The sequence below is a fragment of the Pangasianodon hypophthalmus genome, chromosome 10, assembly GCF_027358585.1.
Source record: "Pangasianodon hypophthalmus isolate fPanHyp1 chromosome 10, fPanHyp1.pri, whole genome shotgun sequence".
NCBI classification, from domain to species: Eukaryota; Metazoa; Chordata; class Actinopteri; order Siluriformes; family Pangasiidae; genus Pangasianodon; species Pangasianodon hypophthalmus.
The window spans coordinates 13,848,604-13,865,204 of NC_069719.1; the positions used below are offsets into that span (position 1 = coordinate 13,848,604).

Consider the following 16,601-nt stretch of genomic DNA (forward strand, 5'->3'; position numbering starts at 1 on the left):
TGCATTAATATCATTTAGACTTTTTTCTCATTAATGTAACATTAATGTAATGTTGTTTCAGACCTTGCTGGTTTATTGCATTAAGTATTTGGGAGCAGCAGATTTGGTAGTCAGGCTCGTTAGGCTATTAGGTACACTGTCTATATGGTGCACTTTGTAGGTGTACTACTGACTGAAGGTCTGTTGCTTTACATCATTTGTCAGCTGTCCTCTAACCCTACAGAAATAGTGGTACGCCATTCTCTGCGCAGCAGTAACAGTCATGGTGATGGCTTTGATGGAGCAAAGGTGGAGGTTTGGTGGAGCATTGCTAGTTTTTTTAACACTATGAACAGTGAGATTTTCACGTGTTGCAAGTGGAAAATGAAACCACATGCCATATATGTGTAAAAGGTAATGTGAAATCAAATGAATCATGTGAATCATGAAAATAAAAACACTTGTACTACATGTGAAAAATGTATGAAAGTTATATGTGGTTTTTTTAGACTTCACATATTATGTTCCACACATTTTCACATAGAGTGCAAGTGTTTTAATTTATGTATGTGATTTTTCTGTAAGGGGCTTTCCTATAAGCATTTCACACGTTAGTAGTTATGCAGGATCACACAAGATTTTTCTAGATTAACTAGATGTAACACCAAGACCAGGTACAGTGCGCTGAAGTAGAATTTTCATATCATTTAAACTGCATGAAAATTACTAAAGGTTGCAATTAGTGATGAGGACGCACAGTACTGTTTATAAAGAAATGAATGAAAATGTCTTAGTGACTCTTAGGTCCTTGAACTGTCATCGCTTTGAAGGTGATTGAGTGTTTACCTATAAAATATTCCAAAATGCAAATATGGAGTTAATGGTCATGAATCTTCCACTCTAGCACGCTTGTACTTTGACAAAGCAAAGGCTGATATCAACATACAATATATTTTGGGTCATTTTTATCATATGTTTACAGGTTTTTAATAGTTCTAATATAAATACGTACATTAGAAGAAAGCTGACGGAACAAGGAGCCCTTGAAAATGATGATAAATATCAGATATCTTTCATACGACAGGCAGATTTATGATTGTCAGGTGGCATATTTAAGTTACTTTTGCACAACAGATGACTCCTTAAATGTTTTTAGGCTATGAGAGAAAATGAGGGAGATAATAAGAGGCTCAGTGATAAAGCTGCCTGTACTCTCTGCACTAAGGTACAGTTTACAGGGAAAATAATTCACTTCCTATCTCTTAAATGAAAAATGCTGCCTTAGATAATGAGTTGACATGATTATATAGCAATAAAGATGTGCCAAGAGCCTCACCTGAGAGACAGTAAATGGAATACCTTTCTGTAACCATGTCTAATGAAACCACCTTAATAAACAGGCTAGAGAAGCACCTCCACTTTGCTGCTATTTTCCTCAGATTGCATCAAATAGATTGCACTGGAAGGTTTAAACTGACACTGCAGGCTCTGATACAATTAGATTAACACTTTCTTCTGTTTACTTCCCAGGGTATTTGCACTGGTCTGTATTGCATTTATTTGTCTGCAGCTCTTCGCTAAACTACACGAGACAGATCTGGGAGAGTAGCTGGCCTCCCACGTGCCATAGCTGGGCTGGTGGTGTACATCCACCCCATGAGTGCACTAGGAATCAATATTAGACATCGCCACTGGGAACACATAGCCTATTGTTTGAAAACAATTGTGATAACTAACCTGCTTTTAAATGCAAAAGTTCTAAAGTTACATTTTGGAGTTACAATGAAGCATTTTCTTTCAAATAAACTTTGCCTTAATTTACTCACAGAATATGATTAATAAAATTAAGATCTTATCTGGAAATTGTTGCAAACCTGAAAAATAGATTTACTCCTTTACAGCCATTGCAAAATGTAACTATGATTGTAATCTATGACAAGAAAAAATCTACCCAACATTTATGACATTTCTTCTCAGAAAGTACATGATTTTTCCCCCCCACCAAGGATTATGTTTGATTCCTGCAGTAGGGCCTCCTCACAGAGACAACGACACAGTGCCTGCCATTCTCCCCCAAACCACATGTTGACATGTCAGCTTAATGTGAAGCAGTATAAACTGTGATTGGGGCTGTCAGTCCTGCTGTTTGTCCAAACTCTCTCCATCTCATACTCCTCGCTCATCCTCAAAGAGAAATCTCTCCCCTGCTGACTGAACAAACTGCAGACGAGTCTCCAACCCACAGAGCTCCTATTTCTTTTCTTCTTTTTTTTTCTTTTTTTCTGAGCCCCAGTTTCTCCAACTCGATGCCTATCAGCTCAAGGACCATGCTGAATGAATTCAAGGGCATATTTAGGAGGAATTCTGGGGTTTGACAACCAGTTGCAAGTCATTTTGCTTATCAGAACTTGGCAGTGTTCTACTCTCACCCTCTAAAATGAGTGTCTATTGTGTGATGATTCTGTCAATCATAAGGTCATCAGTATATTCACTATCAGAACTGGATAATTAAAGCTGCAACTCTGTATTACTTTTTCCTTTCTCCTTTCCTTAAATGAAAGATTGTCTTGTAATATGAATATGGTCATTGCTTTGTTCACAGAGAAATAAGTGCAACTTTATAATGTGACCTTGATTGCATATATTAATTCTAATTCTGTAATTGTAATTCAAATAAATTATGAAACATGTATTAATTATATTTATGATGTCTAATGAATGTGTTTTCTTATGCAAACAATTTTTTATAATTTTACACAGGTTGATTTAATAAGGGTATGAAACCTGTTAAATCTGTTACAAAAACATTTCACTCTTACCTTGTTCTTTGCTGAAAAAAAAAAAGCCATTCTGAAGCCATAATCAGCATATAAATTATTGTTTTATTCATTACTGATTGCACTGCTTAAGAGAATAATTTTCCCTTTTCGATGGTAGATGCAAATGTATGGGAGATTTAATAATTTTTACTCTTTGCATATTAGAGGTAAATTTTATATGACTTTTCTCCTCTTGCTGATTGATTGGGCAGGGCTCTTTTAAAAAGCAAAGGGCCAAAGGCTATTAAAAGTTCATCTTTTTCTTTAAATCTGTAATGCTTTTTGAAAGATTGCTCCTCTGTGTTTGTAGGGGAACACCGAAGTTCAGGATAGATGATGAATTAACTGTTGGGAAAAATTACAGACAGTGTACCGGGGGAAAAAAATCCTTCAGAATGGAAATGATTGATTGGGAGGTCCTGTGGAAAATGACATCATGGTTTTTATTTATCCTGGATGATAAGCTTGCCATGCCCTTCCACACCACTCTGCTATTTCACATCGGATTGTTTCTCAGCCAGCTTTGATGACATGCCTGGAATCCAATCAGCTAGCCCTCAAATTACATGAACAGACTCAACACATTCTTTAGTGTTTTAATGGGGCCAGCACCTCTGTCATTTGCTCCTTTCCCTCAATCGCTCTCTCACTTTGCACAACGCCTCATACTGCCAGTGTCTGAAGAATGTAATGATCCACCACCCAGACCTCACCTAAATGCAAATATTAATACATATTTCAGTATCATTACCTGACTTTGAGATGAGGTTGTTGTAGGATTCGCGCTCAGAACAAAAGTTCAGAAAGTGGATTGTTTGGAGTACCACACTGTAGTGAAGTTCATGCAGTTAACTACCATGTCATAATATTGAGCTTACTCACTATTTAACTACAATTTTTAATTGTAGTTAATAGTAATAATAATAATAATAATAATAATAATAAGGTAGTACGATGTTGTAGCACGATGCATCCCATCCTGAGTGTACACTATATCGCCAAAAGTTTGTGGACACCTGACCATCACACCCATATGTGGTTCTTCCCCAAACTGTTGCCACAAAGTTGGAAGCACACACTTGTATAGAATGTCTTTATATGCTGTAGCATTACAATTTCCTTCACTGGATCTAAGAGGCCCAAACCTGTTCCAGCATGACAATGCCCCTGTGCGGTCCATGAAGACATGATTTGCCAAGGTTGGAGTGCAAGAACAGGAGTGTTCTGCACAGAGTCCTGACCTCAACACCAATAGAACACCTTCGGAATGAACTGGAACACTGACTGCACCCCAGACCTCCTCTTCCAACATCAGTGCCCAACCTCACTAATGTTCTTGTGGCTGATTGAGCACAAATCCCCACAGCCACGCTCCAAAATCTAGTGGAAAGCCTTCCCAGAAGAGTGGAGGTTATTTTAACAGCAAAAGGGAACTAAATCTGGAATGGGATGTTCAACAAGCACATATGGGTGTGATGGGCAGGTGTCCACAAACTTTTGGCCATACAGTGTTTTTCTGCCTCACGTCCAGTGTTCCCAGGGTAGACTCCTCATCCACTGTGCCAATAATAATAAAAGCTTGAGCCAGCGTTCTGGCCAGTACCTATGATGGACATTTACAGTATTTTGAGCAAGTTCCTTTTACATCTTGCCTTTTATTATCCCAGTGTAACTTTGATGCGTTAAAGCTGCCAGGGTCAGTGTCATTCTGTTGAGTAGTTTTTGATATATAGACATCTGCCCTGGTGACATGCTACATTTAATATTCTGTTTTTACATCATACCTTCCCTTGCTGACTGACACCCAGCAACACTAAAGAGACAAGTGATGAGGGTCACTGTGAGAGACCATCAGGGGGAACCAGATGGCTCAAGTATAAGCCTTAAAAATCCCTATAAGGTAAAAAATATTTTTTTTATTTGTCTACATATTATTTAAGACAATGTAAGTATTCCCTCTAATTGTGTTTAGTGTGTGATATCAATCAAAAGTGAAATTCTGAAACTTTCTGTCACTGTCCATTGCATTTAAAAAAAAACCTGATGACATTTGAATGTCAATGTCATGTTTTTTATCCTTCAGTGATATTCATGTGGAAAAATTCTTCACTTTTTTGTCATATAATGTCTCGTAATCAAGTATGATCTTTTCAACAAAGAATATTTGACATGATTTTTTTCCCCCATTCTATGCTTAGCAAGACTCCAAATCAACATTTTGGCTGCTTGTAATTGCAAAGGCATCACGGTTCGATACACATGACCTTTACTACCTTTAAAGTAATTTCCATTTCATACAAAATATTCTGTTAATTGTTCATTTGATGCAATGTTTTGAAGATAATGTTAGATTCAATTTCCATCCTAATTTATCAGTGCCATCAGTCAATGCAAATCTTTTTCGAAATATTGAAGTGACTTTTACTCTCAGGCGCAATAAGATAATCTACTGCTGTTTTCACAATAAAAGAAAGCATTTGTTGTGGAAGTGAGTATTTCAGACAAGTCCATGATGGCATTTGTTTTCTGTGTTTGTTCTTTATACAGACAATGAAAGTGAGAAAATGACAGTGTATTATATTGTAAAAGCACTAAGCATACTCTTATCATATTCTCTGTTCTTCCATCTCCTTGACACCGCCTCGAAAATATTAAACAAATCAAAACATAAACAATAAATCAGCGCCGAGATCTGTCATTATGCAGAAATGTGAGGCTTTATAAGCCACCTGTCATTACTGTAATGCGGCACTAGTGATAGTGTAAACTGATAAGAGGCAGACAGCTCTATTACTTACCCCAAAACACTGTTGTGTTGAATGAGGGACCAAACACACACTGAACTTCTTCTCTTCATTCTGTATTCATAAAAAGGAATTTAAATTTGTTCATTTCTACTGTCTGATTTTGTTCTGATGCAAGCACACACTCATCATCAACAAACAGGCATCTGCTGCAGCAGCCGAGGGCCAATTGCAGAGGAGAGCTTATCAGGCTCGGCTCGGCAATCAGGAGAGCACTTGATTGGCAGCTGAAGAGTTGCAAAGTTGTGACTCTACTGTATATCTGTATCTCAGAGGGCCCCATCGCACGGCCTGTGGAATCATCAACACTTCCTGTAAACAGCACATTAGCCATGGAAATAACCATGTGATGTTTGGAGGCATGCATCGAGGGGTACATCAGGCATCAAGATGAGTGGTTTGATATAGGAGAAAGAAAAAGGGTGATCAAAGATGGCAAGCTAGATTGCTTTAATAAAATCTTTATATATACAGGTATATGCACATATCCAGCAAACAATTTTAGGTAAGCAAAACATTTTCTCAATGTTACATTCACTTACTTGTGTTTTTTTGAGAAATTTTTTCTGTTATGCTTACAAACATTTGCTGTGACATTTTAATTGTAGGAGCATTAAGACAAACATTTTCATACTGTTAGCGTTTGTCTAACTAAGAACATTGTGCAGGGAAAATTCTATATTATTATCATACATATAATCATATTATACATTAGTACCTTATTATGCCATGTTTTTAAAACATTGCTGCAGTATTGTAATTGTAGTATATAGTTATTTGTAGTTACAGTTATATTTTGATAATGTTCTCTGTTAGCTGGGTAAGCTTATTAATATGGGTATTATTATGGAAATTCCATTCAATTTTATTTATAAGGTGCTTATTAACAATGGGAAGAAGTGCACATTTCAGACCATTTTCAAAACATTATTGTGGGAATATTTTTGTAGTTACTTTGCGAGAAACTGTTGAGTACTTTACTGAACGTTCTGCTAACGTCTGACAGATGGAGTATTGTTTTATAGTATTACTAATGGAAGAAGTGCACATTTCAGACAGTTTTCAATAAATTATGTTTATTTCTGAAGAGTTGGTATACTCTCAACCATGCAACGTAGCACGTTAAGGCTTATAATTATCCACATCACAGAACAGAGTTTTACACTAACACGAATAGTTCATATTGTCATTGTACACCAACATTTGAACGTACAGTATACATATATACAGATGCCCATTCATTAGCCTCAACCTTACTTGTAAGTAAACTCTCTTACTAATTACTGAACAGGGAAAAAAGCAGTGTTTTTAACAAAAGTTATAAGAAATATCAGCAAGGCACAAAAATGTAAAGTTTAAAACACTTCTTTGATTTTCTCCAAATTTCGGGGATTAAAATAAAGAAACAGAAATGGTGAACAGCATCCCATCAACCGGCCGAATATCCATGCCACACCACCACACCCACATGTTGGGCTGCATAGATAGCTCTCCTCAACACTCATTTAGTTTAACAGTCTGGGGATCTGGGCTTTGTCTGCTAAAGCGTCTTACGTACAGTGGAACTGAGTAAAACTGGAGCTTTTACAGACTGACTGAGACAAATGTCACATACTGTATATGTGGTCTAAACGCGGACCTCTACAATGTGCTGCACCTCACATCTGACTCTCAAATTGCAAATGACAAATACAGATGTGCAAAGCCATGTGCAGGTATTGTGACAGTGAGAGCTACTGTGTGTGTGTGTGTGTGTGTTTGAGAGTACAATAGTGTAGTGTATTCTTGGGGTGTTCGGTGGAAGACGATGAGGTAGCTCAGTCCAGGATGAGCAGTGAGTACAGAAGAATGGTGCCACTATGAAGTCTTTGGGGTCAATAGTCAGGAGTGAGCACTGGAGCCGTATTGCAGTGCTAGGTGAAAGGTCCATGCACCAGGATCGAGGTAAGATCCCAGCTCGCAGAATAACTATGCAGCAACAGAACCACTAAAGTCAGGGCCTAGAGGCAGGGATAGCAAGATTTCCTGAGAGTCTCTAGAAAACAAAAAAACAATAAATTTATTTGTAAATTATAAATGGAGAAAGAGCCAGGTTAAAAGTTTTCTGGTTAAATTTTCTGTAATTTATCTTCCTATCCACTAGAGGCACTGCGAAGGGAGGGGGGATGACAATTTATTCACAAATGCACTTTGTAATCCATCACAATATTTCAAGTACAAGAATCTTTTTCATTCTACAATCACACACAATTTATCTAAAACAAAGAAGCAGAATAATTTATTACACGTCATTAGAAACTGGAAACATTGGGGATCACTCTGGCATTCTGTCATTGTTATTGTGTTATTTAGATTTGGTCAGACTTCTACCTGTGTTTAAAACATGCGTCTTTGGTGTTGAACAGAGGCTGGAACGCTAGGTTAGGAAGGTTGATTGGTGCAGTCTGTACAGTACTTGATTACAGTGAGCAAGCAGTGTTGGTTTTTCCATCAGCTGTATAATATACGTGTAGATTCTTTTTCTTCAAAACAAATCATTGCCAGGAGACACTTTCTGGCTTGGTGACAGAGAGGACAAGACCTTCTGGACACATTACTCTTGTCAGCCTTCAGAGAGTCCTGTTTTTCATTGCCCTCTCCTAATTTTCACACAATTCACTTGTATTTCTGCCATTTTAGGCTGTTCAATTTGTTACAAGAATCTAGCCAGTGATTTGATCATTGAAGAAAAAGCATTTTACACTGATTGTCAAAGTCAATACTCAACGTGTTGTTTTTTGTTTTATCTCTGCACCTGAAAGCGTTTTTTTTTCTGTAAGTGGACGCATCCTTGGAAAAAATGGCATTTAAAAGCATTTGATGTGAAATCGAAGAGTGATGGATATATCTTAATTGAAGCTTGCTTTTTTTCCCTAATAAATAAGTGCTTAAATGTTTCACATATTATTTTGTACTTTTTATACACATGCAAGGATCAAAGTCTCGCATATCTCATGCTTGGGTTTGGAAAATCTCCCAATTTCTAAGGTTTCAAGGTTGCAAGTATGTGGTATACAAATGTAATGACTGATTTTCAGCCCAATTTCCTAGCAAGGTTGTCATCATATATAAAGTATAGTGGCCTATAATTTAAACCATAATGTGGCCCAGAGTCAGACAATGCATTTGCGTCAGCAGCATCAGAATAAGCCTGTGAGGTCGGTGCAGAGAGCATTTACAAAGACGCAGGGTGAGGAGAAAAACACATTCTCATTGCAAATTCGCTCTTTGGAAAACCACACTAATGACAAATAGGAAGGTGCTTAGTTGCAGTATGGAATGATGTGGAAAATGGGGTGCTTACAATGCGCCACAAGATGCTGAAAAGACCCATCAGCCATTTTTCAGTGATATGACAGAAGAGGCCTGGGGGAGAGGCTGTGCATCTGTGTGTGTGTGTGTGTGTGTGTGTTTGTGTTGATGCATGACCTACAATACGAACCTTGGCCTGGGGTCTGCTGCTCACTCCACTCCTCACTGCCGGTGCGCTGTCTGAACGGCGCGCGCTGAGCAAAACCCTGCGGTCTGTCTCCACCGGTCCAGCACCACGCTCAGACCTTGCCAACTGAGGAAGTGATGGAGAAATTGAGATGATGATATCACAATGATGGAGAAAATGGCTTTTATTTAATTGTGCCTACTTTCAAGTTCTGAAACTTCTAAACAGGTGGCATTTGGACTGCACATACTTTGCACAGAAATGGCACTCAAATTACATTATGCTTGTTGCACTTTCACATCAGTGATAGTTTACATTGTCATAATGGCATGACTGCATCACTGGTCAAATAATCCAACACCATCTGGCTGGTCTATAACTTACACTTATTTAGTGAGGGCAAGAGGAACTCCAATGAGAGCATGATTAATTGTACTCAGCAATCCCCAAAGGACAGTAAGACTCTCTACTTCACTGACCATGACTTGGCTTAAATTGTCAGACTTTACTAAATGTTGAATAAATTCTCATAAAGTATCAGGTCTTTGACTCATTCAATCTTAGAGCATTCACATTCATGTTTTTGGTATCAATCATAAGCTTGAAAAGTAACTACTTAATTCACCTAATGTAAGGTCAAACAACAGATTTGCTGTGAGAGCTGGAACAGAGCAATGGGGAAGTTTGCATATGAAATAGAAAACTACTTAAAAAGAACACAAATACATGCTAATTCAGTCATGAAATTAAGTAATGATTCCCGCTGTAGTCTTGCTTATGAATCATAATATAATCTGACTGATTATGATTATTCTGTTCTGTAGACCTTAAAATTTTAAATCTACGCCTGCAAATCCGTATTCCATTAGTGCTTCAGGGGGAAGGAGGAGGGAAAAAGGGGGTGGGGAAGGGGGGAGGGAGAGAACAAAAATCCTTCTTAAATATTTAGTGAATGAGCTGGAAGAAATGCACCCAGCTCTCATTACAAGCAAATAAAACCTGGTGTAAGGTCTAAACGTACCTGTTTATGAGTTGACTTGGCTTCCTGAGGAGAGATGCGCCCTTTTCTGACATTCTTCTGTTTCATCCACTGTGAAGCATCACCTCTTTCATCCCTATCATTTTTTCTTATCGGGGGACAGTTAATTTTAGGATTAATATAGAGTCCGCTTTCCCCTTTTAAAGGATTTGTACTGGAGCAAGAGACTCTTATCTTAGTCATTACAGGGGAAATATTGGATTCAAGCATTTTAGTATCTGCAAAACATTCAACAGTGTCTATCACGGTTTCACATGGTAAAGGATTAAGATAAGGAGCCTCATTATGGCACTGTGGCTGGGTTCCAGCTATACTTCCTGGAGAAATACTGTGTGCTTTTTGGTATTCATTACTGGGTGGTGGAGGTGCTTGGCTCAGGGGACAGAAGGGGTCTATTAGTTTGGTGCTGCGTCTCGTGGGCCTTTTGCTAATGGACATGCTGTAGCAGAGTGGAGGGCCTAAATAGACCTCTTCTGTGCAGGCCGCAAATAGAGGCTCTTCATCATGGATTTCTGGGGTTCTGGAGAGGACTGGGGTACTACTCTTTTCCTCTGTGCAGGTACTGACCTCCCCACAATCACTATCATGAGAGGAAAGTGATAAGTACGAGTAGAAATCACCCTTGCGTAGATGGATTGGCCGATGGGAATGTTCCAGGACTTTCTCTTTGATCTGGGAAGTTGAGGTGGGACTAGAGGATTCCTGAGGTTGCTCTGCTTGGACATCTTTAGTTTTTAGTGCCACTGATGTCATGTCGATGATCTCCATCACAAAGCTGTGGACATCCTCACTTTTCTCCTCTTTAGAAGGAAATGACTGGTGGCTACAACAGTCTGATGAGCTCTCTCTATGATTTTCATGGACATGGTTCAGGAAGGAAGCTGACTGGTCCTGGGAGCTCATGTGAGCTGTTCCCAGCATACTGTGGTGAGACGTGGAGCACTCCTCTACTGGCGACAGAGAAGGGGGTGGATGATGGGAGCTGTGGCATGGTAGTTCTCCCTTCAGCTGACCTTCCAGAGATGATTCTTGGGACTGCAAGTTTATCTGCCCACATGAGGATGGGGAGGTGGCAGCTACCATACTCATTACATCTCCCTTTAAATCATCCATGGTGTAGCAATCCTTAAAAGATTCTCCCTTCTTAGTGAAAAGACTTCCTTCCTCTCTGAGGAGCTCATCCTCATCCTTCCCTTTGATGTGGGAGCTATCCACATTGCCATTCTCCATGTCGTCAACAAAACTGCTGATGTAATTTCTGGTAGCATCTGACCGGTTGCTGTCCACCTCCTGTTTCTTGAGGCTATCATTTTTCGTATTGGAGTTTGCCTCCAACAGCTTCAGAGCAGCCCGATTCAAGAAATGCCGATCACTGATGGTCCTCACAGGAGACAGAATCTCTCTTGACAGAGTTCCACACTGCAACTCATCACCAAGATCTGCCTCATTCTTTTCCCTGTTTTGGGCTCTTGGTTTGACCGAGCTCTGAAACTCGCCCTTCATGTAGTCCAGTCCCAGTGCAAATGTGCCCTCTATGTACTCCTCTTCAGAGGTAATACTAGAGTCTTCATCATCTTTGATGCCCAGCTCTTCCTCAGTAAGAGTGAGAGTAGAACTGGAAAGCAGGTCGCTGTCATCCTCATCATCAGTGCAGGCTGAGGTACATGACACATTCACCACCATGCTGACACTGGCGTCTGTCTCGTCTGTCAGTTGGTGGCTGCGGCTATGCTTCCGGAAGGATGCATTGGAATTGACTGCCAAGCAGCGGTTTTTCTGCACAGCCAGATCCTCGGAAGTTACTGATGAGTCCTCAATGCTACTCAGCTCTGTGAGAGAAGCTGCCAAACTCTCATTGATGGAGGAAGGAGCACCCCCTGAACGGGATCTCCGCCCCAGAAGAGAGCTGCTTGGAAGGGTAACATCAGAAATGCTGCGGGTGATCTTCTGGGCAAGAGGAGTCTGGATGTTTTCAAGTCGTTTCAGCAGCTCCAGAGTTCTCCTGCTCAGCTCCCCAGTGGTCTCGGCCAGACCCAAGTCCCCCAGGCTGCCCTGACTGCCTGCTTCTCCAGAACTCTTACATGGAGCAAGCCAGCTCTCCAGGGACATGCTACGTGTAAGGGTCTCTTTGGCTGTTGGAAAGAATTCACCCACTGCATAGAGGGAATCTAGGGAAGACCCCTGAGATAATTGAGTGGACTCTCGTCGGACCTTCCCCTCATCATCATACCCAGCACTGAAAGCTCCAGTTTCATGGCCCTCATCCTCAGATTCAGGACTGAGACAGCGCCCATTAATAAGAATCTCCACTGGTTCATTTCTGTGCTTCTTTTTGCCCTCTTCAGGTTTCTCTCTTTTTTTCTTTGCAATGAAACATTGTTGGTCCTTTGTCTCCTTTGACATACTGTCTCCAAGCTCAGCACACTTGTTAGCACGTTCCAGTACATTATCTATGTCTTCATCTAAGACTCTGTCTATACAAGGTGAGTCTGAATGGATCAGGGGATTAAGAGTAACTTGAACCTTTGGATCATCACTCTGATAAAGCAGACAGATCTCAGAATTGGCTGTTGTTTCAGTGTCGCCCTCACTAACTATTCCACTCTCACTTTCTGATCTCCTGGCTGAATCTGTCAGCAACCCCTGTTTCCCACTCACAAGCCCTGCTATGATGTCAGGTAGTGATTCCACTGAGGAGAAGGAAGAGTCTTTGCTCAAGCTCTTTAGCAGTGACTGCTTCTCCTTAGGTTTGGCTAAATTTGAAGAAATCTTTTGATTGTACTGCGGTTGTTGGTATAGTTCGATACTATGTAAACTGAACACCTGATAAATACGGGAAGTTGGGGGATTTGACTGAAGGGCATTCAGGCTCCTGCTACTCTGTGTAGGGCAGGTTCCCCCTAAATGTTCCTCCTGGTTCCTTTCTGAATGGTTTTGCTCATAACTTTCTTGTGACTCCATATTAACTATGGTCATATCCATCTCATCCCATTCCCAAGAGTCCTCAGATGAACCACGGAGATCCATAAGTGATGGTTCAATCAGGTTCCCTGGAACCTGTGTAGGGACAAAGAGCACTGGTGTAAAATATAAAAAGTGAGAATATTTAATTTAACTGGATAAATATATGCCATACACAGATTTCTGATCTTCATGAGCTAGTAATCAAATCTTAATGAGATCAAAAGCACCACTAAGCTGTGAAACATTTTTGCTGTTTAAAAATTCTGCTTAGACCCATGAATTCTACACGGGATACAATTAAACAGATTGCTTGGCTCCTTATTAATGAGAGAGGTCTATTTATATTATCCTTTTATCTCATTAATCTAATAAACTGGCAAATCTAACACTTGCTTTGTATGTCATACACTGCATATAATGAATTTTTATTAGATTTCTGTTTATTCTCTTCTTGCTGATAAGGGGAATACTTATGATGAAGCTTGGATTGCTAATGCATGATAAAAACCTTCAACAGTGAGAACAATCAATCAGTGTAATCAAATAGAAAATCATGTATTTAAGCTGCCTCAGCTTGCGTTTACTACAATTGCACCAAAAGCAGTTTAAAACTATATTCCAGCAATATGCTCATGCAATGTCATAAGGACGTAGTGAACAGGGCATAAAGAAGATAAGAAGAGGTGTTCCGTTCCATTTCTGAATGGGAATCAGTGGAAGTTAGTTTCAAATTACCACCTCTTCTGTTGACCTTCATATAGAAAATGGCATTATAAAACATACCTCTTAAATAAAAAATGATGAAACTGAAAAACTTTTTCAATCCTCAAACATGGGGAATAAATCCAAGCAAAGTTTGTCTTCTAAATCTTTCAACGGAAGGCCATTTTTATCATTGCACACAGAGCACTGTATTAACAAAAAGAGACTTTCCCTCTTATTTTTCTTCCCCTTTTCTAAACACTTTCCAAAGTGAAATTGCTCTTCAGTCCTGCAAGGTCAGAGCTGGAGAGGACCGAGTCGTTTGTCTTGCTTGTGTAAATGAGAGCGGATAACTGAGTGGACATCCACAAACAGGTCCCTGGACTTCTCTGTGTGCTGCACACAGACTCCACAGTGGCCTGCTGCTGCCACACAGGAATGCACAGCATCTGCATAACAAAAGCCTAAATCTAACGCTCACATTTAAAGCACTGCTATCCAGTTACTATAAGTCAGTAGTTGGGAGTTTGGTTTTGATGGGGAGGGGGTGGGGGCATGGTGATGTTTATTTTGCAGCAAACCTAATGTGGTTCAGGAGGAAGTGTGAATGTTGCATGTTCTCATACTACACACAGGTCCTCATTGTAAGTTAGCGCATTATATGGCATTGCTCACTTACAGCATTAAGATCAAGTCAATTATTCCTCTGTAATATACTGTAAGTCTTTTCTTCGTTTTATATTATTGAATGCTAATATGTGGTTACATTCCGTACCTTATACATCATCATTATTGCTCCATTATAGCTGTGCTGCTCTATATTACTGCTACGATATTTCTAGCTGAGAAAAAACACCACTTAGGCTCTGTGGGTTACTGAGTTGAGTAAGGAATAAATTGACCCTTATAGAGCCAGTTTAAGAGCTGGGTAAAACACATACTGAGAAAATGAATAGCTAGAAGTGTAATAAGATTTACTGAATGTGCTATAGATGGTAGTGTTGTTGGCTTTGTGCTGTCATGTGGTTATTTATACACAGAATGCACACATCATTGACTACATCTGTTAGACACGTGCGAGAGGGGATTTGCAGCTGAAATGTTTATGCTAGCTATTACGGATTCATGTTGATGCAGTTTGTCTTGTTCAGTGGTGTGGCTTTGCAGATCCCGCATGGCACATGATGTCTGTCTTGAACACAGTCATACCACACTGGCAGCTATTTACAGGAGGAAATGTAGTTGTTGTGTATGTTTAATCTGACCTGGTCTCGGCCCAGAGTGCGCTTGAGGTGACTCTGCCACTGGAGCAAGTGCATGATGATAGCCTCCCAGCGTCTCTCGAGGTTCACCTGTAGCAGCTGTAGAGATTGACGATCGGCCTCGGAGCTTTGCTCCTCTGGCACTTCCAGGAGCCTCTGGCACAGGCGCAGCACTGAGGCCATCCCCTTCCTTCGACCTCGCACTTCCATACATAAAGCCTAGCAAGAGAAAGAGCTTATTCTAGACATTTCAGATATTTAGAATTTATAGTATATATATATATATTAATATATATATTAATCTGTAATATATCATGAATTGCTCTACTGAAGCATTGCTATTGATTTCTAATCTGAGAGAATGAGGTGAATAAAAGAAATAGAAATGGGAAGCGATAGAGATAAGAAGAAAGAGAGCGAGAAAGAGAGAGAGAAACAGTAAATGAGAGAGAGGGAGAATTGAGCCCTGTACTGATGAGGTCTCCACAACAATCCAGGCTGTCAGGAGCATGTAAATCACACAGTCCCCTCTACCCTCTCCCCCATAAACAGCACTGAGTTTGATAGTTACAGGCCAAAGCCCCGATGCTGTGCTCCAGAGCCCAGCTATAACAGTAATGAAATGAAATCGCCATAACATACACATTCCCCAAACAAGAGCATGCTGCAGAGGTCATTCTGTGTATGTGGTGAAAGGGGTTCAGGATGTTGATGGCCTTGTGCCTGTACCAAAGCTCTCTGTAAATATGCAGCATGGTCCGCATGAATTGACAAGCTCTGCTCCATGTGCAGTATAGGACAAAAACATTCCCAGAACAATTTATGTAAATCCAACCTGCTCTGCAAGGCACTGCCTGTCTCGTTCTTTACATTTTTCAATAAATATTAAACACCATTACATTTAAATTGGATTTTGTTTCTTCAGCAGTTTCGGTCTCTGTTTTAGCATATATTTACAGCTCCCCACATCTTTTAAGCAGGTAATGAGACTGCAAAATGCAATGGCAGAGGAGAGAGGGAGGGTGAGGGAGGTCAGCACATAGAGTGATAGAGTTATCCTGTAGAATGGGAGTTGAAACAGTGGCGCTTAGCAAACTCACAGACGTTCAAAGCTGATGCACAAACAAACACGCACATGCAAAATAAGACAAGCCAGGCATGTAGTTTGTAGAGTCTGCAAAAGTGTGTTCTCAAAGTAACTTGCAAACATTTATGTCAGCCTGGCTGGATTCTGTTTATCCTTTTACACAAACAGTTCGTGTTAGTGCTGCGGATGGTCAACATCATTCTTTTTACAAGCACTGTTCTCTTCCCTCACTGTCTCTACTCTTCATGCAGTCCTTCTCCACACAGCAAACAATCTAGATGGCCATTTTTCAATCAATACCACAAGTCCACTCATACAGATTAAATGGCACAAACCTGGGGCTATATCGTAACACATTGAACAGCATACGGAGCTATTAGACTTCCAGACTCCCCAGAAATCTGATGCTTCATTGTTTCTGCATTGCTGGGCTTCATAAATTTGATTTCTTCCCCATCCAATGTGTC

General features: G+C 40.0%; 1 protein-coding gene across 3 annotated transcripts in view; it reads right to left on the reverse strand.

Annotated features, from left to right (window-relative positions):
* Positions 1–6,173: 6,173 nt before the first annotated feature.
* The window catches only part of akap6 (A kinase (PRKA) anchor protein 6), a 95,151-nt gene continuing 84,723 nt past the window's right edge, over positions 6,174–16,601 (reverse strand). For 2 of the 3 annotated variants that reach the window (XM_053237433.1, XM_053237434.1), the window contains 4 exons: positions 15,051–15,266; positions 10,102–13,176; positions 9,075–9,206; positions 6,174–7,637 (listed from right to left, as the gene is read on the reverse strand). In XM_053237433.1, coding sequence (XP_053093408.1) covers positions 7,596–7,637; positions 9,075–9,206; positions 10,102–13,176; positions 15,051–15,266 — 3,465 coding nt within the window. In that variant the 3' untranslated portion in view covers positions 6,174–7,595. The remainder of the gene's footprint in view (positions 7,638–9,074; positions 9,207–10,101; positions 13,177–15,050; positions 15,267–16,601) is intronic. The other variant, XM_053237435.1, reaches the window with a different exon arrangement.